Raw genomic sequence first — 20,816 nt, 5'->3', positions numbered from 1 at the left:
GATATGAATTAGAGTGGACTTACTGGTATTCTACTATAGAACTATTGTGACTCTAGCAATGGAAGAAATTGTATCACTGATGTGGAGACAGTGGCCACTACAGTTGCTGAGGGCAGGGAGAAGGAAGAAGGGCTGTGATGTGGGAGGATTTTTGTGACTTGGAATTGTCCTAAATTATATTGCAGGGACAGATGCTAGACATTATATATCCTGCCATAACCCACTGAATGGACTGGGGGAGAGTGTAAACTACAATATAGACTATAATCTATGTGGTGAAGCAGTGCTCCAAAATGTGTTCATCAAATGCAATGAATGTGTCACACTGATGAAAGAGGTTGTTGATATGGGAGGAGTGGGGAGGGTGAGGAGGGGGGTATATGGGAACCTCTTATACTTTTTAGTGTAACATTTTTTGTGATCTATGTATCTGTTTTTTAAAAGACAATTTTTAAAAATTAAAATAAATTTAAAAATTAAAATAAAAATTCACTTCCTCACAGTTTCTGTGGGTCAGGAATCAGGACGGGGCTAAGCTGAGCCCTTCGCCTCTCCATCGTTCACAGGCTACACTGAAGGCATTGGCTGGGTCTGCACTTAGCTCCAGGCTGAACTTCCAAGCTCCCTCACATGGCTGCCAGCTGGATTCCCGGCGGCTGTGCTGAGGGCCTCAGCTCCTCACGGGCTTTTGAGACAAGTCTCAACTCTTTGTCAGGTGGGCCTCTCCATCTTGGCAGTCTGCGTCATCAAAAAGGAGAAGCCAAGAAAGCAATAGAGAGAGTCCAGTGAGATGAAAGCCACAGGCTTTGGTGACCCAATCACGGCAGTGCCATTCCATTACTACTTTATTCATTAGAGGTCACTTGCCCAGCCCATTGAGAAAGGAGGGGATTATCCAAAGACTCGAGTTCCAGGAGGCAGGGGTCATGGAGGGCTGGCTTTGCAGGCTGCCTTCTGCAGATCGGATGGGCTTTCCTTGTGCCGACAGACCCTGATGTCTGGAGCATGAGCTGCCTGAGACCCTGCCATGTGGCATAACCTCAGTGGGAAAGGGCACCCCAAGAGAGGACGGGATTGACTTTTCTGCCAGCCAGCACTCCTGGGAGCTCAGAAAAGAATTAGATTTACGGAATACAAATAAGGAATAAATCTTGCATGCATGAGCTGAAGCCTCAATAATTTCTCATTTCGTTTATCTCATTTAATTCTCTAAGCCATCCTAGAAAGTATATACCAGTATATTTGTAAGTGACAAAATTGCAACTCCAAGAGGTTAAGTCACAAATCTGAGGTCACACAACTAGTAGAGCAGGAAGAATTTGAATCTTAGTACACAGGACTCAGAAACCCACAGTCTTTCCACTACCCGATGCTATCCCAGCATTGGAGAAATGTAAAATTTTTTTATTACTTTCAACTGCAGAGTTTGTAGGCACCCACAAAGAGCATCAAATTCTTGGAGTGCTACAAAAATCTAAATATAAAACGTAAAATGACCTCTGTAGAGTTTCTTTGTAAAGTCTAACATTTGGTGGATCAATGTAGTGTCACTACAGAAATTTTCATAAGCTGAAACTCCTGGTACTTGACCACATCCTGAATTTAATAGCTTCTTGCATGGCATCGTCAATAAAGGTAAGTGATTTGGACAAAGTGCACTGACTACTCATATGGAAAATGACCAGAAGATGATAAAAAGAAAGTGTCACTGCACTTAAAGTTTTTCTCGTGTCCTCGCAGCCTGGGGTGATGGGTTAGCTCAGAAAAGCATCTCTGGAGCGGCCACGGTATGTCCAGCTGGCCTGGCTCGTGGGCTGCGCATCCCCAGCTGCTGGTCCAGGAGATTAAATCTTCACCTTGAGCGGCAGCGCGAGTGCCCCTGATGTGAGCCCAACAGGAAGTGTGACCTCATTCTGCCTTTCTGCCTCTGAGGACACAGGCTGCTTCTGAAAGGAAACGCGAGAGGTGGTGAGGCCAACCTTCCTAAGAACCACACGCTCTTCTAGTCTAGGAAACAGCTGAAAGAACAAGAGGCGGCTGGAGACAGACCAGTTCTTCTCTGCAAATGCCTGTAATACTGCGATGGGTGTTGGCATCTACCAGGAGAGAAAAATGGGGTTTCCCTTTATTCAGAGACTTCTACACCTGTTGACGTTCTGACTTCATTTTCAGCGGAAGAACTGCTAAGTCCTGGCTTTCTCCACTGACCGTAACCACAAGAAGCTTCGTCTTTCAGTAATTATTCTCTCTCTTGTCAATTGGAAGAGACTGTGAACTCCTTTGGAAGGAGCAAGTATGGGCAAATTATTTTTCAGACTGATGTGCTGTTTCGATGGAACTGGTAGATAGGGTCTGTTTCTTGAAAAATTTTAGAGATGTAACAAAACTCTTTTACAGTGTTACTAACTCTGATTAATGGTCAGTAGACTACTACAAGTGTTTGTAAAACATAGTGATTAAGATCTTGCTTTCTGCCACAGTACACGCTGGCTTAAGATGTAATTTGATCCTTGGGAAAAACTAGCACAAAGAAATTTGGGCTGGGGATAGCATATTCATATTATATTGATGAGAAAGAAAAAAACAAGTAACATAATATTTTATTCAATATTCCAAACAAATGAAACCTAAGAATGCATGCTTTGATTTAGAGATCTTCCAAGGAAGGCTAGAAATTTCTCCTAACTTCTTTAAAGGTCTCTATAAAATAACTTTTATTTGCTAACAGATTTTATATAATTTATTGAAGAATCAGTTTGGAACTATAGCATCAACCTGGTTTGATTTATATTACAGCTCCAAAAACAATCCATTGCTAGTTACCATGATTTTTAAAAATGTGGATAGACATAGTGAATCAAAAAATAATTTATCCCTGCCTTATAAAAGGTTATTAGTACAGTGAATGTGTGTGTACAAAATTTAGAAGTCAACAGAAGGCAGTTCTATGTGATGAATGATAAATGATCAGAATTTATAAAATTTAAACACTCTGATATGTGCTTCATTTGTAATTGAGAAAGTAAATTTCATGGTCATGAGAACTGAGTTTTGAAATCTGCCCCATTGTATACTATTTTTAGTGCAACGCTGCATATGCTGCTTAGGAATGTCCAAGCTGATTACAACCACAAAAGGGCAACTACCTGTCAATGGCATAATTCGTTGGGTGAAAGACAGAGAGTTAAGCATTGTTTGAAGACTGATAATGAAGACAGATTGGTGATGGATGATTAAAATGCAAACTTGTTTGTTTGGGATTCTAAAAGCAGCCCAAGAATAAGAATAATTCTTATTTCTTAATCAAATAACTCACTTATATGTTCTATTTTGAAAATCAACTTTGGTAAGGTTTAGTATTTCCAAATAAGATGATCTTCATATTTAAAAGAGAAGAATATATTTAAATGCACAGAGTGGTATAATGGGAAATGTAAAACAAGATCACAGGGGCAGACACAACCCCAGCACTCCTGCAGTCTGGTCCCTTGTCTTCAGTCCTAGATCTCTGTACCATTTCAGTAAACATATCTGACTCTAGCGCAATTAGTAGGTGCCATCTGTTTTGGCATCCTTTTTCTATTTTTAACATGCAACCCACCTTTTTTTTTCAAATGTCTTTTGCAGAAAATCTGTGAAGTTTGAACAAGCGGCCTTCCCAACATGTACAGAATATCTCAACTGATGTCAACACCAGTCGCAAGTAAATGGAGGGGAGCTGCTATGTGCAATTATCTTTTGAACGATTAGACTCTTTTTAGCAATTTCCTTGCTTTGATTTTGCTGATACTCATACCATTAACCATCTGTCAGTAGCTTCGCTTCTTAAACGCCAGTGTTCACTTTGGCAATGATTTTGACTTCATTTCTTTGCTTGAGAGAAATGTGGTGTTTTTCCTTTTAGTAGGAAGAAAAAAAAATCACCATTTTTCAGATGCCTCTGCATAAATATGAAAGGAGATTATCAGCTAGTATTAAGATGCAAAACTGTTTGTCTATAAAAAAAAATACCAAATGATTTTGATAGCTACTTGCAGAAAATAAAGGCGTAGTTAAAACGGTAGTGGTTTCTAGTTTCTTCCTTCCTCTTGTTATTTTTCTCCCCAAACCCTGCTGCTAACCCTCCCTCACACCCGCACAATTTTCTTCTTTCAAATCAAACAGCCCAATCAGAAAGTCTAAATTCCTCTCTTTTTCTTAGATATAATTTTCAGTAATGGAATCGAGTTTCACTAAGCCTGTCTATTAGAAGTATTGGCACTGTCAACTTGGGTTATAAAATTCTACTTTGGAGTTTAGAAAAGTAATCAATTGTCCCTTTCTAACAATTGAAGTCTGTTGTCATGCCTTTGGTTAAACTGAAATGAATGAGTGGTTGATTTTTTAATTTTTAATTAGCAATAGTCACTGGCTTCATACATTGAAAAATTGTTTATGTGAAAAAAACAAAACAAAACAAACCTACTTGATATTTTCCCACCACTGTCTCTTGCTCATTATTTTACAGTAGAAATGCCTTAAAATGCACTAATGAGGGAAGATTTGGGCAGACTACTGAATTCCTCAAATTACTGACTAAGCTAAAAAAACAACACATTGTGTAATTGATTTTGGTTTTCTGTGGCCTCACACTAGGTGTTTTCTTCCTCCTTTTCAAAAGCCCAGTTTGACACTAATGATTTGTTATTGCTTCATGCTGCACTAAGGAATCTCCAATGGCTCTTTAGTAAGAGAAGACAGAAGATCCAAGCCCCTAGATTATTTCCTGTTCCTGTAGAGGCCTGGTGACAAGCTGTGTTAGCACTGAGTAATGGGAGGGCTGCCCCAGCTGATATCTTTCTGCTGGGGCTGGGACATCCTCTGTTTACACCTTCTTTACATGCCTCCACTGTTTGCAGCCATGCATGTTGGTAGGGCATCATGAATTCATACTTTTCTCCTGTTTGCTTATGCAGGTTCTGGGTCAGAGAGAGGACACCCTGGAGAGTTGTCACCCACACGCATTGTCCCAAGGTATGCCAGGGGGCTCTTCTCAAGAAAAGTTTATCAAATTCTCTTCCTGTATGTCATCTTTGTTGTATTTCTGATTTACAAATGTTACTTTTAATTATCATCCCACTTTTGGTATGGTTATGTATTTCAGTCCCAAGCACAAACAAAACGAAAACTTGCTTAACCTAATAGTACTCTTCCTTCCTCCCTCCCTCCGTCCCTTGGTCCCTCCCTTCCTCCCTCCCTCCCTTCCTTTCCTTCTTTCCCTTTCTCTCTCTCTCTCCTTCTGTCCCTCCCTCCATCCCTCTCTCCTTCCCTCCCTCCCTCCCTCCCTTCCTCCCTCCCTTCCTTTCTTTTCTAGTGTGTGTATGGGCAGGTATAAATTGGTTGGTCAATTAGTGAGTAGAGAAACTGCTGAATACCGATGTATGGTAACTTTTCTCAAATTAATGTTCTCTTAAATATGCTTTTCTACCTCATTTTACAAGAGTAATGCCTAAGAGGGCCAAATCGAATGCTCCACTAAAAATATATAGAGGTTACCATTTTGTTCAAGTTCTGTAATGAAGTTTGTTTTTTTCTTTTCCTTCCTTCTTTTCTGTCTTTTACTTCTCATGGAAGCATCAGTTGATTTTCCCCAAGCATTTTTGAAATGTGTTTGTAGAATAAGTATAAAGCATTGGTAAATTTTAGGCTTCTTGCTATACCAAATGAATCAGCCAAGGATGAACAGTTGCAGAGCAGAAAGGGCTCATGTTTTGTTTTAGAGCCAGGTAAACTGAGGTTTCAAATCTTATCTTTGCCACTTACTAACTTTATAAATATCCAAGTTATTTGCCCTTCTGCATCTCATTTTTTTCCCTGCTGGGCAATGAGGATAATAATACTTAACTTCAGGGAGGTTCATGAAGATTATATAAAGCATGAAATATAGGGTCAGGCCCATAATATGTTTTCAATTATAAATACTTAAAATAGAATTTTACTAATTGGAGTGTATATATTAGTTATGCATAATCTTTTAATTATTTTTTCTTTTGGGGGGATAACACATATATAACACATTTCCCCCTTTAACCATTTTTTAAGTGTATACTTCAGTGGTACTAATCGCATTAACTATGTTGTACTACCATCATCACCATCCATTACCAAGACATTTCATGACCCCAAACAGAAACTTTGTACCTACTAACCAATAAGAGTCTGGAGCACAGACTTCTAAATTTAAAAAATTATCAGAAATTCAGTAGGTCATGAGGGAGGCACACAGAAGGAGAAGAGATATTTTACAATCTACCAATGCATGCATACTTACCTAAATATTTTTTAAAGCCCCAGTGATGTTTGTCTCCTCGCCAACCAGTGTTTGTGCAGCCCTAAGAGTGGTGGTCTCTAGAGATCCTCCAGGGTCTGGCTAGTAGCCTCACAAGACAAGAAAGAGCTTTGTTTTTGAGCAGTTGAGCAGAGATTATTGGGATTTGGGGTAGGGCTGGATTTCAGTAAACCAATTGGAAGGGACTGCTAAAAACAGTCAGCTATGAGGATTGTTACAACATTATTGAAATTAGAGTTAAGATATAGAGATAATTGTGTCATTCACTTAAAATATTTGACATCATTAGTGAAGTGCCTCTTTTTGCTGTAATACAGATCTTGGAAGAATGTTTTATTTATAATTTTATTTATAATTAAGAGAGGAAAGACAAAAATGAAGGCATTAAAAAGGAAAAGTGCCAGAGGATTAGGAATGCTAGAGCAGATAATTGTTAAATGCTGAAACCTCAATAATTGATGTACAAGTAAAAATAAAGGTTCAAAACTCTGTAGCCTCCTAAATGTTGAGCACATTATAGTTGTCCCATTAATACTTGAGGAGGCAAAGTGGTGTAGAGGAAATGGCACTAAATAGGAACAAGAGTTAGATTCTTACCTTGCCTCTTCCACTCATAAACTTTGAGGTCTTGACAAATTATCTGATCCTGTTGGAGTCTCAGATTTCTTATCTATTAATGTGAGTAAAAATAGCCAAACTGTACTGATAAAGTGGGCCAGTGCATATCTGGAAAGTAACTCTTTCTGGAGTTTCCTGAGTCTTAGATTTCTACCTGTACTACTCAGTATTTTCATCAGTGATTTGAATTGAGATCATGTAAACTCCATCATAACATTTCTGCAAGACGTGAAACTGTAGAAATACTGAAAGTGTAGGATAAAAGGAAGGAAGGAAGGAGGGAGGGAGGGAGAAAGGAAGGAAGAAAGGAAGGAAGGAGAAAGAAAAGCCAGAAGAAAGAGCAGAGATGAAAGAAAAGAATGACAGAAAGAAAGAAAAGATCAAGGTAACATGATCTTGAGCTTCATCAATAAAGATATGGATTCTATAATGAGGGAGGTCATAATCCCATTGTCCTCTGTGCTGTGCAGACACACCTGAAGGGCTGGATTCTATGCCTACATGACACATTAAAGGGTGTCTTAAAAACTGGAAAATACTCAGAGGAAATCAGTGAAGAAGATGCTAGTGAAGGGATCGACATCACAGCGAGCAGTTTAAGGATGAGTTAAACGAACTGGTAGATTTTTAATATGGAGAAGAGAGGACCCAAGGAAGACACGGAAACTCTCTTAAGACAGCTGAATAGCTCTCAAGGGAATCTTTAGGTGAAGGGAAATAAGCGAAAGGTGGGAAGAAGGAAATGAACATTTACTGAACACACACTATGTGCCATGCACATTCCATTAATTTTTCTCATTTGATTATCAAGTCACCCTCATAAGGAAAGTGTTATTTTTCTCATTTTACAGATGAGGAAACAGTTTCAGGGAGGCTAATGACTGGGTTAAGGCATATCAACGACAGAGTTTGGATTATGGGTTTAGGGTGGATTGACTCCAAACTTCCTGTCTCTTCCATCACACTCTTGTCCATATTTGTTCAGTGCAGAAGAGATGACTTGGTAAGTTGTGGGCTCTCTGTCACTGGAGATGTGCAACCAGAGACTGGACAACGTTTATGAGAATTCATTAAATGGGGCCAGCAGAAATTGGTGGGTTTGACGAGATGATCATTAAAATTCCTTCTGATTCTTAGAGTCTGTGATTCTCTGTAGATATATACTCCTACCGTAATGCAATTCAGTGGAATAAATGGATATAGAAGTTCTTTTTGAAAATATCAAGTAAAGAATGCATGAGAGCTATTATCAGTGATCTTGATTGACTGATATGAAATCACCCTGAGAATTCAGATGCATGCAGAAACTATATTTTTAAAAAATACCATATTTCCATAGTCTGTCAGGTGATTTCATTCAGCAACTAGAATTGAATTTATTTTTACACCAAACATTTAGTAAGCACATAGTCCCTGCCCTCCAGAAATGTATAATGTAATTATAGAGACAGATACACATACACATAAATAACAATGAAATCAGTTAGAGGTTAGGACAAAAAATATGATAATTTTTGTGGGAGAAGGGAGGAAAAAAAAACAAGTAATTTTGCCTGAGGAGTTTATTTCTGTCTCCAGCATGGTTCTATAACTGTTGTCACCAGGCTTCCACCAAGAATTTTTATATATCCAGAATATCATCAGAAATTCGGTTGCCTTTCAACCATACAGGCATGTAATTGTTTTTTAAACCCAAGACACATGTAGCTTTACCCAACTAAGTATGAGACTACCCTGGATACAGAACTGGGGAAAGTAATTGTGAAACCATTTGTCTGGTTGATCTGGAGGAAAGTTTGCTAAGGTCAAAAAGATTTCTTGACAGCATGCTCACCATGTAGCTCTTCTGTGCCTGGTAGCTGCATAGTTATAACTTCTTTGAAACAGGGACAAGAGTAAGGATATGGCAATTAGAGGACTATTCAAAGTAAAGGGGTAGGGTGGGTAGTCTGAGTTTCCAGCATCCCAGAAAGACTGTTCTGTAATTTTTCATCCAAGAAATGAACACGGGTGTAGTTTCATCAATCTGGTTAGCAACAGAGTTTGCATTAAAGTTTAAGAACAGAAAGAAGCTCTAAATGTGCCATAGTTCAGTGCTCTCCCGGGCGAGGAGGTGATCCCCTGGCAGGTTAAGGGGAACGAGCAAGAGGCTGTTTTCCTTGACAGTGACTGGAAATGTGGTTTCTGTGTGACTAGACGTGCTGGATAGAGTGAATAGACTTTCCTTATTCCCTCTTTAGTTTTGCCTGCGAGTTCCTGGAGGGTGTCAGTTCCCTTGAATGCGGCTCCATAGATCCCGTGACAGGTTCCTTCCTGACCTGCCGTCGAAGTCCCAGGCTCCTCACCAATGGATATTATATTTGGACAGAAGACAGTTTCCTCTGTGACAAAGATGGCAATATATCTCTGAGCCCATCCCAGACCAGTGTGATGTACAAGGAGAACTTGGTTAGGTGAGTAGATGATATTATTTCAGAGAGTCGAATCCATCATCAATCATTCATTTATTCTTTTGTTCACTCAACAGTCATTTACAAGGATCCCATTAGTGCTCCTGATTGTGGAAGGCTAATAAGGGACAGGGATCGCTAAAAGGCAAACAAACAAAAGAAATGAAGAGCTACAGGTGCTCAGATGGAAAGCTATTTAGGGCACTGTGTGTGAGGAGAGGTAAAAACAATCTTCCTAAAGATAATGGTGATTGATTTGAGTCTTGAAAGATGTAGGATATTCGTTAAAATTGAAGTTTGGGGGTGGGTCTTATGGAGGGAAAGGACAGGCATGGGTTTCTAAGAGACCTCGTCTATACAGTTTGGAGAACGGCAAGTAGTTTGTTAGGGACACGACTTAGGGTGGGAAGAGCTGCTCAGCAAGAGAGAAAAGTGAGCACAGAGGCAAGGGCTGGATGTAGGAGATTGAAGTCTTGGCAAAGGAGGTTTTAGTTAAAGAGGAGCCATTGACAATTGACGAGTTTTATTCTTAGAAAGATAACACTCATTACAAAGTAGAGGATGGATTACTGGGAGTGTGGATGGTGGGGGAGGGGCTGGAAGTAGGGTCCAGGAATTGCAAGAAAGCAGGACCATAAGAGACAACAAAGAGGTAGGACTTGGTCACTGTTTGGATGCGGGACTTTAAGGATAGGAAGGACTCTGGCATGAAATTTAGTACTGGCTTTGCTGGATGTATAATAGGGTTCTTTGCCAATATCAGAAATAAAAGATAAGCATGGCACACATCACTCTGCTCACATTCAAGTGGGGAGAATTTAGACTCATGGCCATACCTAATGGTGAGGGAGGCTGGGGAGGGAGACCACCTCTGTGTCCAGGAAGAAGGGTTGAATGGATTGGGTAGAAAGTTTGCAGTTTCTGCAACAATTGTTAAGATCAGATGGGTCTACTTCCTAAAATTATTTTGATGTTTTCCCCTCTTCTTTGGCCCCATGGCTACTCTTTTTATTCAACCATCATCATCCCTTGTTTAGATTTCTATCATGGCCACCTTCACATCCTGTATGCCTCCTGGACTACCTGCCCTCCAATGCGTTCACCTGACTGCTGCATCCTAGTGTTCTTTATTCTCTAGGCATCCTCCTGGAGAGAATTTTACTTTGTTTCCTTTTTTCCCATTATAACTTAAGCATAGCCTCCAATGTTTGTTAAATAAACAAATAAAATGAAATTAATCATATTGTATACTAGGTACTATCTTAACTGTTTTACACAAACACTCTCATTTAATCCCCAACTCCTGCAACTTTATGACATAGATTCTATTATTGCCATTCTTATTTAACAAAGGAGAAATATAAGTCCAGAGAGTTAGGTAACTTTCCCAAGATGACAGTGCTATTAAGTAGAGCCAAAAGATTCCAATTCAGGTCGTCTGACTTCAGAGCCCAAATTTTTAACCATCATGCTTTACCACCTCCCGCAACGTGTAGGGCTCCATGTCAGAGATTATGTTTTATCCATCAGTTTTGTTCACAATTTTGATTAGTGCTTAGACCATAATAGATGCTTAGTAAAATTTTGGTGGGTGAATTAATTAACATAAGAATAAATAAAGCAAAAATCTCTTAATTCCTGCTTATTCTAGCTAAGTTGATCTTTCTTAGAACCTACAAAAAACTTTGTTTAGTTGGTTTGTACAGAGAAAATTGTTCCACTTTCGGGTATTATGTTGTCTTCCTCAACTTGCTGTGTCCTGCAATTGATGACAGAGAGAAGCAAATAAAGCAGGGCTTCTCAATCGCAGCACTATTGACATTTTGGACTGGCTAATTCTTTGTTCTATGCAACCATCCTGTGCACTGTAGGATGTTCAGCAATATCTGTAGCCTCTACCCACGAGATACCAGCAGCACCCTCCAGTGTCAAGCTATTTTAAAAAATGTCTCCAGAAACTGCCAAATGTTCCTGAGGGCCAAATTCTGTCTGTCTGAGAATCACTGGGACAAAGAATTTCCTGCGTTTGCTGTAATCAACTCTAAACACTAAGGGAAACACAATTAAAAATGCATTTCTTGGGGAGTGGAAGTGTCTCAAGTGGTTGAGCACCTACTTCCATGTACGAGGTCCTGAGTTCAATCCCCAGTACCTCCTAAAAACAAAACAAATGAAAACACCAACTTATTGGGGAGCAGATATAGCTCAGTGGTTGAGAACCTGTTTCCCACTTACGAGATGCTGGCTTCATTCTCTGGTACCTCCTTAAAAAATGCATTTCTATTTGCTGTAGGCATCTCATATGAGAAACAGAACTTTGTGGTGGGAAAAATGTTCAATTTTGTCCTCGCATTAACTGTATTCAGTTCAGTTTCTCAACACTTCTCGGTGGTGTAATTTAGCATAGGCAGGCACTCAACAAAAGTTAATTCCTTGTGTACTTTGATTAGCCTCTCTGCCTTCAATCTTGCCTCTCCAAGTCATCCTCTGTGTCCAAAAGTTTTTCAGAGAAGCAGATTAAATCACATTGCCACCACTCCTGCCCCATCAACATGCTTTGGTTTGGTGGGCTGTCTTTGCTCTAACTTGAAATTTTAACTCCTTAGCATGGCATACGAGGTCCTTTGTTACCTGCCTTATTTTTACCCTTCCAGCCTCATTGATTAGCATGACCCATTATGAGACCTACTTGTTCCTCAACGAGCAGGTCAGATGGTCTCATGCAGCTCAGAGCTCACCAGTTCCCTTGATTCTTTGACTCCCCACCTCGTGCTCTTCAATTCCTTCTTTCAAAGCAAGCATCCCATTGACAGTGCAGTGACTGAGCCAAGCTGCTGGGTTTGATTCCTAGTTCTGCCACTTACTAGCTGTATGACTTTGGGCAAGTTACTTAAGCTCCCTTTGCCTCAGTTTCTTCATCTGAAAACTGGGGTAATAATAGTACCTACTTCATAGAACTGCTCTGAGGATAGTGTGGATTAATGTACATAAATTAAAATATGTTTGCTTAAGCAAATATCATTCGATGGGCTGACTTAAACAACAGGAATGTATTAGTTATGGTTTTGAGGCTGAAAGAAAGTCCAGTTCCAGAGGTCCTCAGGGCACTGCTTTCTCACTGCATGGTGGTATCCTAAGGCTGGCTCCCCGAGGTCCTTGGTCCTTAGTTTGTCACACAGCAAGGCACATGGTGGCCACTCCTGGTCTCTCTCTTCTCTTCTGGGTTCTGTTGATTTCAGCTTCTGGCTGCGCTGTGACTTTCTCTCTCCCTTCCTGAATTTCATCCTCTTACAGTGGACACCAGTAACAGGATCAAGACCCATCCTGATTGAGGTGGGACACGCCTTACCTGAAGCACCTAATCAGAAGGTCCTCCTTGCAGTGGGTTCACACCCACAGGAACCGAGTAGATTTAAGAATATATTTTTCTGGGGTACACACAGCTCCAAACCACAAGCAGTTAGAAGGATACCTGGGACAGAATAAGCTCTCTGTAAGCACCAGCTGTGTTAGCATTGTTCTTTCTTTCTCCCACACCGAATTGTGACCTTTTTGTACACAAGGTTTTGTCTTTTAACCTGACGTTTAGCCCAGTGCCTGGCACACAGTAGCAATTCAGTTAACGTCTGTAGAATTAACAGAGAGCACGAATGAAATAAGCGCAGGGTCCTCAGGCGATGGAGATGTGTTCTGAGCATCGACTCACGTGCACTAAATTCTCCACTTTGAACTTGGGGTGACTGCTGCTCAGTTTTCACCATATTACTTTCATTTCTCTCCAGGATATTTAGAAAGAAAAAGAGAACCCGCCGTTCTTTTCCTTCTCTCTTCGATCTCAGGGCATCTGAATCTTGGCTCCCTGGAAGTATCTATGATGATACTGATTCCTCCCCATATGAGGACATCTGGTTGGAAAGGGTCAGAAGGCTGGACTCTTACCCCTGTAGTGACAATGGTGAGTCTGAATTTCCTTTCCTGTGGTGAAATGCCCTGTCTGACTGGGTGGTGGCACCTGCGTGGTCCTGGACCAATGTAATATTCAGAGATGACAGTCATTTTGAAAGAGACAATGGGCCACATTTTTAAAATTGTTTCTGCACTGCTTATATGATCCAAATGCATATGTGCCCATGTTATTATTATAGCTTACTTTATTTTTTTTAATTTTATTTTTTATTTATTTTCTCTCCCTCTCCCCCTCACCTCCCCAGTTATCTGCTCTCTGTGTCCATTTTGCTCTGTGTTCTTCTGTGACCACTTCTATTCTTATCAGCAGCACCGGGAATCTGTGTCTCCTTTTGTTGCGTCAGCTCTCCGTGTGTGCGGCACCATTCCTGGGCTGGCTGCACTTTCTTTCGCACTGGGCGGCTCTCCTTACGGGGCGCACTCCTTGCGTGTGGGGCTCCCCTACACGGGTGACACCCCTGCGTGGCAGGGCACTCCTTGCGCACATCAGCACTGCACATGGGCCAGCTCCACACGGGTCAAGGAGGCCCGGGGTTTGAACCGCGACCTCCCATGTAGTAGGCGGACGCCCTAACCACTGGGCCAAGTCCGCTTCCCTTATAGCTTAATTTAAAAGTGTATTTTGTTGAACTGATAATACCAGGAAAATATTTGCACATCTCCAATGCATCTTTTCTATATGGGTGGGAAAATGATACTGGAATCAGATTGAGAAGACCTGTATTGAAAGAACCAGTTTGGACACACTAGGGAAGTGACTTAACTCTGCTAAATTTCAATCTCCTTATTTTCAAAACAAGACGTGTATACATATTATATATATAATCTTGTGAAATATATGACATGTTTATATTAGGTATATTATATACATGTAATGTAATACATATCATAAAATATGAATATATGTAATATATGTATTTGCACATATTATATGTTGATAAACACATAGCTATCGGAACACAAAGCATATCATAAAGATTAATGGGATAATGCCTGGTGCTCAAATTGTACTTATAATTATTTTTATTTCTAGAAGGGAAACAGCAAATATTTATTGGACACCTCTCATTTTTCAGGCACTGAGCTAGGTCTGGAGATACAAAGGTGAATACAAAAAACTGCCAAATTGGGTCTCTTATAGCTTACTGGGATATTCAAGATCTCTATTAAATAATCACACCAACAATATAGAGCAAAAACTGTGGTTAAGTGAGATGATGAAAAGGTCTGTCCTGGGAATTTGACCCATAGAGAGTCAGGGAAGGCTTCCCTTTGGTAGTGACAACTGCGCTGAGCTCTAAATCAAGAGTGGGCCTTCTGCTGGGTGGGGAGAGAAGGTAAGGAGCACAAGCGGCCTCGATCTGCTGGGTGAGGGAAGACTGCATGCATGGTCTGGCACATGGTGGGTTTAAGTTCCTTTGGGACATTCAAGGAGTAATGTCAAGGTGATGGTGGTATTTATTGTCTAGAACTCAGAAGGGGAGTCTGAGTTAGAGCTACACATCTGTGTGCCATCTGGATCTAGGTGCTAGTTGAAGCCAGGGGAGTGGATAAGAGAGATAAGGAAGAAAATAGAGTAGACAGAAAAGAGAGCCTAGAATGGAACTTTGAGATACTCAAACATTGAATGGGTGATTAGAACAGGACCAGCCAGCAAATAAGATAGAAAAGAAGCTTCCAGAGAGGGAGTGGAAAACCAAGAGCATGTTGTGATATGAAAATCAAAAGAAAATAGTATTTCAGTAAGGGAGGCAACAGGCAACATTGGCACCTCATGTCAAAAGGTTAAGTGGGATGACGACTGAAAGCGTCCCCTGCATTCACTGGCCTGCAGGTTATTGGCAGTGGAGTGAAGGAAGCAGAAGAGAACCAGGAGTAGGTTGCTGAGAGAGTGAAAGGTATAGAAAGGGAGACAGGATACAGAAGGGGCTTGAGATTCTTGCTGGGAAGAGAAGGAAAGAGACCAGGTGGAGGCGAATGAAAAGACTGAGTGAGAGAGCTGCCATCCCTTCTCTTCCTCTTCCTTCTCTTGTCCGTGGAAGAGATTTGAGTATCCATCATTTCATTGACAAGGGAGTCTCAAATAAAAGTAGGTTTGTATGTCCACTTCAAGATATCATATACCCGTTCAACAGCCATTTTTTTAATTTACTCATTCTTTTGTCAAATTTGTCAAGTACCTGCCAAGTGCCAGCCACTGCACTAAGTGGAGCATTCTTCCAAACTGAATAAGACAATGAGCCATTGGTTCACATGATTGCGGGGGCTGGCAAGCCTGAAATCGGTAGGACAAGTGAACAGGAAGGAAACTCAGAGAGGAGTTGATGTTTCAGTCTTGAAGCAGAATTTCTTCTCCTCCAGGAAACCTCAGTTGTTGCTCTTAAGGTCTTCAAATGACTGCATGAGGCCCACACACACCACGGGAAGCAATGTCCTTAACTTAAAATCAACTGATGCTGATGTTAATTACATCTGCAAAATACCTTCACACCAACACTTTGATCAGTGTTTGAATAAATACCCATCCCAAATATGTTTGCAAAAATTATAGTATATAGCTTATTATAGCTTTAAGCACTATAAGAGATTTATGAGCAATGTGCAGATAGAATGTTAGAGGACAGTGGTTAGCTCTGCCTGCAGGAGGCTGGGAGGATTTTTGCAGGGAGGTAACATCTGAGTGGGGCTTATAGGAGGAGTGGGATGTATATGGCATCTTCCAAACTGTTGGAAAGGTGGTCTTTCTAAATCATAAATGTGACCCTGTCACTTCTTAATGCAGACAAAGTCTTTTATTTCCTACTTCTTAAACCATATTGGCTATATGATTTGTGGGTCCCAGTGAAAAATGAAAACACAGAGATCCTTGTTCAAAAATTATTAAGAATTTTGTGACAGCGACCATGCGTTACACCAAGCACAGGATTTTCTGAGCATGGGGCCCCATGAGAAGGTGCATGCTGCACGTCCATGATGTCATCATTGTGTCCAAATTCATCTTGCATCTTTCTCTGATGTGCAACCTACTATCATCACACTGATCTGGTCTCAGATTCCTAAATGGACCATTTTCCTCCATATTTCTATGACTTTTCTCATGTTGCTCGCTCTGCTGGAATTCAGTCATTTATTTATTCACTCATTTATTCAGATTTTACTGAGGACCAACTATGTGCCAGGCACTATTCTTCACACTGGGACATAAGGTGAATGAACAGATAAAACCCCATGCCTTCTAGTTAGGGGAGATAGATGATAAATCAATTGTATCTCATGTTAAAAAATGTTAAGTGGTGTTTTAGTTTCCTAGGCTGCTGAAAGCAGATATGATGACATGGGTTGGCTTACTAATGGGAATTTATTAGTTTACAGATTTGAGGCTGAGAAAAACGTCCAAATCAAGGTGTCATCAAGGCAATGCTTTCTTCCCCGAAACTGGCTGCCGGGGATCCTTGACTCTGCCTCACAGCAAGGCACATGGCAGCATCTGCTGGCCTCTCCCTCCTCTCCTGGCTTTTGGTGCTTTCAGCTTCTTGCTTTCATGGTGCTCTCTCTCTCTCTGTATATTTTCCATTTGAAGACTCCAGTAAGAGGATTAAGTACCATCCAGAATGAGGTGGGTCACACCTTCACTGAAGTAGCCTCCTCAAAAGGTCCCACTTTCAATGGGTCCACACTCACAGGAATGGATTAGATTTACAAGCCTGCTTTTCTGATGTACATACAGCTTCAAACCACGACAAGTAGTACAGCAGTTAGCAAAGCTCACTGAAAAAACGACTTTTGAGCAACGACTGAAAGAACGGAGGGAAGCAGCTTTGCAGGTATTGGGGAGGGGGGAGCAGTGGCTGGGGGGACAATCCAGGCAGAGAGAAGAAGCAAATGTGAAGGTCCTGGGCTGAGAGCCTCCCCGGGGCTGAGGGAGGGGAGCGGCAGGGCTGGGGGCTCCGAGTGTGGCTTTTCTCCTTTATGAAAGGAGAAACCATTGGAAGATTTTTAGCAGAGGAGTAGCATGATTCCATTTTGACAGGATAACCCTGGCAGCTGCGTTGAGATTAGATGTGAGATTTCAGGAGTGGAAGCAAGGAAACAAGTTAAGAGGCTGTTGAAGTGATTCAGGTAGGAGAGGATGGTAGAGTGAAGCAAGTCCATAATCACAGGGGGTGTCCTGAAGTGGCAGAAATCTGGATGCATTTCAAAGGCGGAGCCAACAGGATTTGCTGATGAGTCAGATGTGGGCTGTGGGAGAAAGAGAGGAAACGAGGGTGCTTATTAGATGGTGACTACTTCGCACGCAAAATCTTGCTTAAATCTCCAAAAAAAAAAAAAAGCCCTAGGAAGTAGACCATATAATCATATTTAATATAAATAAGAGGACACCAATGTTAAGGGTGAAGCGACTTACCCAAGTTCCTCTACTTTATAACGAGCAGGGCTGGAATTCCACCTGGATGCGTCTGATTTGAAAGCACAGACATGGCTCTGCTGCCAGTAAAGAGTCTTGCTCTCCTGGCTAAAGTGAAACTTAGCATACACCTCCTAGGCCAAACCCAAAGAGCAAACAAGAAGTGTCACATAATGAAAGAATATAGCAATTTAAATGCAATTTAAATGTATAGTACTTACATGTGTATGATTTTTCCAACCTGCTTCCTGGGAAGAAAACTCAAATCCTACATTAGGTTATTATTATTATTTTGGAAGTAAATATAGACTCTCAAGGAGCTGCAAAAATAGTAGAAAAAATTCCACATGCCCTTCATCCAGTTTCCCCTACCAATAACAAATTATGCAGTTATTATACACTGTCTACACCAGGAAACTGACATTGGCACAATCCATTGACGATTTCACCATTTTTACAGGCACTCATCTGTGTATGTGTGTGTGCATATGTACTAAATTAGTAATAGAAACATAATAAATGTTTAAGTGAAGAAACAATGCTTTAAAGGCACAAGCTGTTGGTTAAGTCGAGTGTATTCTCATTCCCCAATATCAAGGAGGTATGAGTAAGACAAAGAGGAGAAAGAGGTAGGGGCACGGGAGATTGGGAAAACAGACTGTGGACATTTGACGAAACTTCTGTGCCACACTGAGGAATTAGGATTTTCCCTCATCAGTCAAGGATGCTTTTGAAGAATTTTACGAAGAGCCATGGCTCAGTTGGATTTGGATTTTCTAAGACTTTTTGCAGCAGCGTGAAGTGGGGATTGGAGGGAGAAAGCTGAGACAGAATAGGCACACTGAGAAAGTGACTCTGAAATTAGAGAGAAGGGAAACGATGTAAGGAATATTTTCAAGGTATAATTGACAGGTTGGTGACTGATTGAATGTAATAACGAGAAAGTGGGTGGAATAAAAGGGAACCGATGTGTTTGATTTGGGGGGCTGCAGGAAGAGTTCTGCCAGTCACCACAGCGGGGTGGACAGTCTTGAAGAGCAATGAGGACAAGGGCGGTTTGAGCTGGATAGATTTGAATTCAAGTCCTGGAACTACCTTTTCCCACCTGAGTGTTCCTGAGCAAGTTAGTTAACCTCTCTGCACTTTCATTTCCTTATCTACACAACAAGGAGGGGAGCAGATGTGGCTCAGGTGCTTGAGTGCCTGCTGCCCACATGGGAGGTCCCAAGTTCGGTTCCCAAAACAACAATAAGCAAAACAAATAAAAAAAAAAAAACTCAGGGGAACGAATGTAACCCAGTGGCTGAGGGCTGGCTTCCCACATACAAGGTTCCAGGCTCAATCCATGGTGCCCAGTACCTCAAAAAGAAAAGAAAAAAGAAAAAAGGAAAATCATAGCAACTACCTCATAGGACTATTGTGGTGATAAAATGCAATAATTCATGAAAAAACACATATCAGCACAGGGATAATATTCTGCTTAGTACATATTAGCTTCAAAAAGGCAAAAAATAACAGATTTTGGGGTCAGGAAAAGAGATAATGAATTCTAATTCATATGGGTTGAATTTGAGATATCTATGGGAAGCAGAAGGAGCCAGCAGAGGTTTGCAAATGTGAGAAAGGAGCTCAGAGTAAGGAATGATCTAGAGATATTGATTTGGGAGCCTAGCTGAGAGGTTGTAGAGGTCTTTAAAAATAAAACAATCACCTATGGAAAGGACGTAAATGACATAAAGGAGAGCAAAGAAAGGAATTCAGGAGAGGCCCCTTTAGTAATTATCTCTAATAGCTAATGAGTGCAATGGAGTAGCACCATTCCAACCAATCCACATATGCCATGCCATTGCTTCCCTCCCAAGTCTGTAAGAGCATTGCTATTCTTACTCCCCCTTTATAGAGGGGGAAACAAAGACAGATTAGATACTGTGGCAGTTTGAAATTATTTATGAATTCCAAAAAGAGAGATTATGTTTGTAAACTGGTATGTTCCTCTGGGCGTGATACCCTTTGATTGTATTAGATTCAGCTGAATGCCTTTGATTAAATTATGTTAAGATTAAGGCTTTGCTTCAACCATGTCATTAGGGCACTAAGAGTGGCATAAATACCTACAATAATGAGGAGCTCCCATTATTTTCTTTACTTGAGATATAATTTGCATGCCATAAAATTCATCATTTTAATCTATACAATTCAGTGATTTTCAGAGTACAGCCATCACCACTAAATTCCAGAACATTTTCATCACCCCCAAAGAAACCCCATATCCATTAATAGTCATGCCCCATTTCTCCCTCCCCTCGTCCCAGCCCCTGGCAGCCACTAACCTAATTCATGTCTCTATGGATTTACCTGTTTTGGATTACATTACTCTTTTTTCCTTTATTCCCATTACTTTTTAAGGCTGACTCTTCCTGTTATTGGTTAACACTGCTATAGAAATGTCATGCTTATATTGACTTATTATACACTTTTTTTTTTTTTGCCTTTTTTTAAGGAGGTACAGGGGATTGAATCTAGGACCTTGTATATGGGAAGCAGGTGCTCAACTATTGTACTACATCTTCTCCTCCTAGTATACTCTTTTTCAAAGTTTCCATCCCTTGTTTCTAGGCAGGCTTTCTGGAGCACATGGGGGAAGTCTCACTTCTGTTCTAAAGCAGTCTTCCCAAAGTGTGGGGTGTACAGGAGATACTTCTAGTAAACTGGTTTTGGGAGATGACAAAAATGAGGAAAACGAGACTTGACTGACTAAAGTTTGGGAAAGGCTATTATAAAGATCAGTGTTTCACATATTTGGAAATTAACATCTCGTTTCCCAAGAGTTGCCTCTTCAAAATATGTCCAAACAATTTTAAAGCAATTGGGCCACAGTAGTGCTGCACATATGCATGAGGTATCATTAAAATTCTCATGGTTTCCAAATATCTTCTAAATATAACAAATCAAACCACCTCTCTCCCTCCCAAATCAGTAATTAGTCAACAGGGTGCAAACAGGACTTTGAAATCTTTCATCCCTGCTGTCAACTGTAATCAAGTCTTCC

The 20,816-nt window shown here is 40.7% G+C and overlaps 1 protein-coding gene across 2 annotated transcripts in view; it reads left to right on the top strand.

Annotated features, from left to right (window-relative positions):
• The first annotated feature begins 566 nt into the window (after window positions 1-566).
• TMEM71 (transmembrane protein 71) overlaps window positions 567-20,816 on the top strand; it is a 40,108-nt gene continuing 19,858 nt past the window's right edge. The window contains exons 1-5 of one of the 2 annotated variants that reach the window (XM_004464862.4): window positions 567-2,293; window positions 3,628-3,703; window positions 4,956-5,013; window positions 9,187-9,399; window positions 13,179-13,351. In XM_004464862.4, coding sequence (XP_004464919.1) covers window positions 3,664-3,703; window positions 4,956-5,013; window positions 9,187-9,399; window positions 13,179-13,351 — 484 coding nt within the window. In that variant the 5' untranslated portion in view covers window positions 567-2,293; window positions 3,628-3,663. The remainder of the gene's footprint in view (window positions 2,294-3,627; window positions 3,704-4,955; window positions 5,014-9,186; window positions 9,400-13,178; window positions 13,352-20,816) is intronic. The other variant, XM_058276055.2, reaches the window with a different exon arrangement.

This window comes from Dasypus novemcinctus, chromosome 14 (genome assembly GCF_030445035.2).
Source record: "Dasypus novemcinctus isolate mDasNov1 chromosome 14, mDasNov1.1.hap2, whole genome shotgun sequence".
Lineage (NCBI taxonomy): Eukaryota > Metazoa > Chordata > Mammalia > Cingulata > Dasypodidae > Dasypus > Dasypus novemcinctus.
The sequence above is the reverse complement of the archived record's forward strand: the minus strand, read 5'-3'. Positions and strand labels throughout refer to the sequence as shown.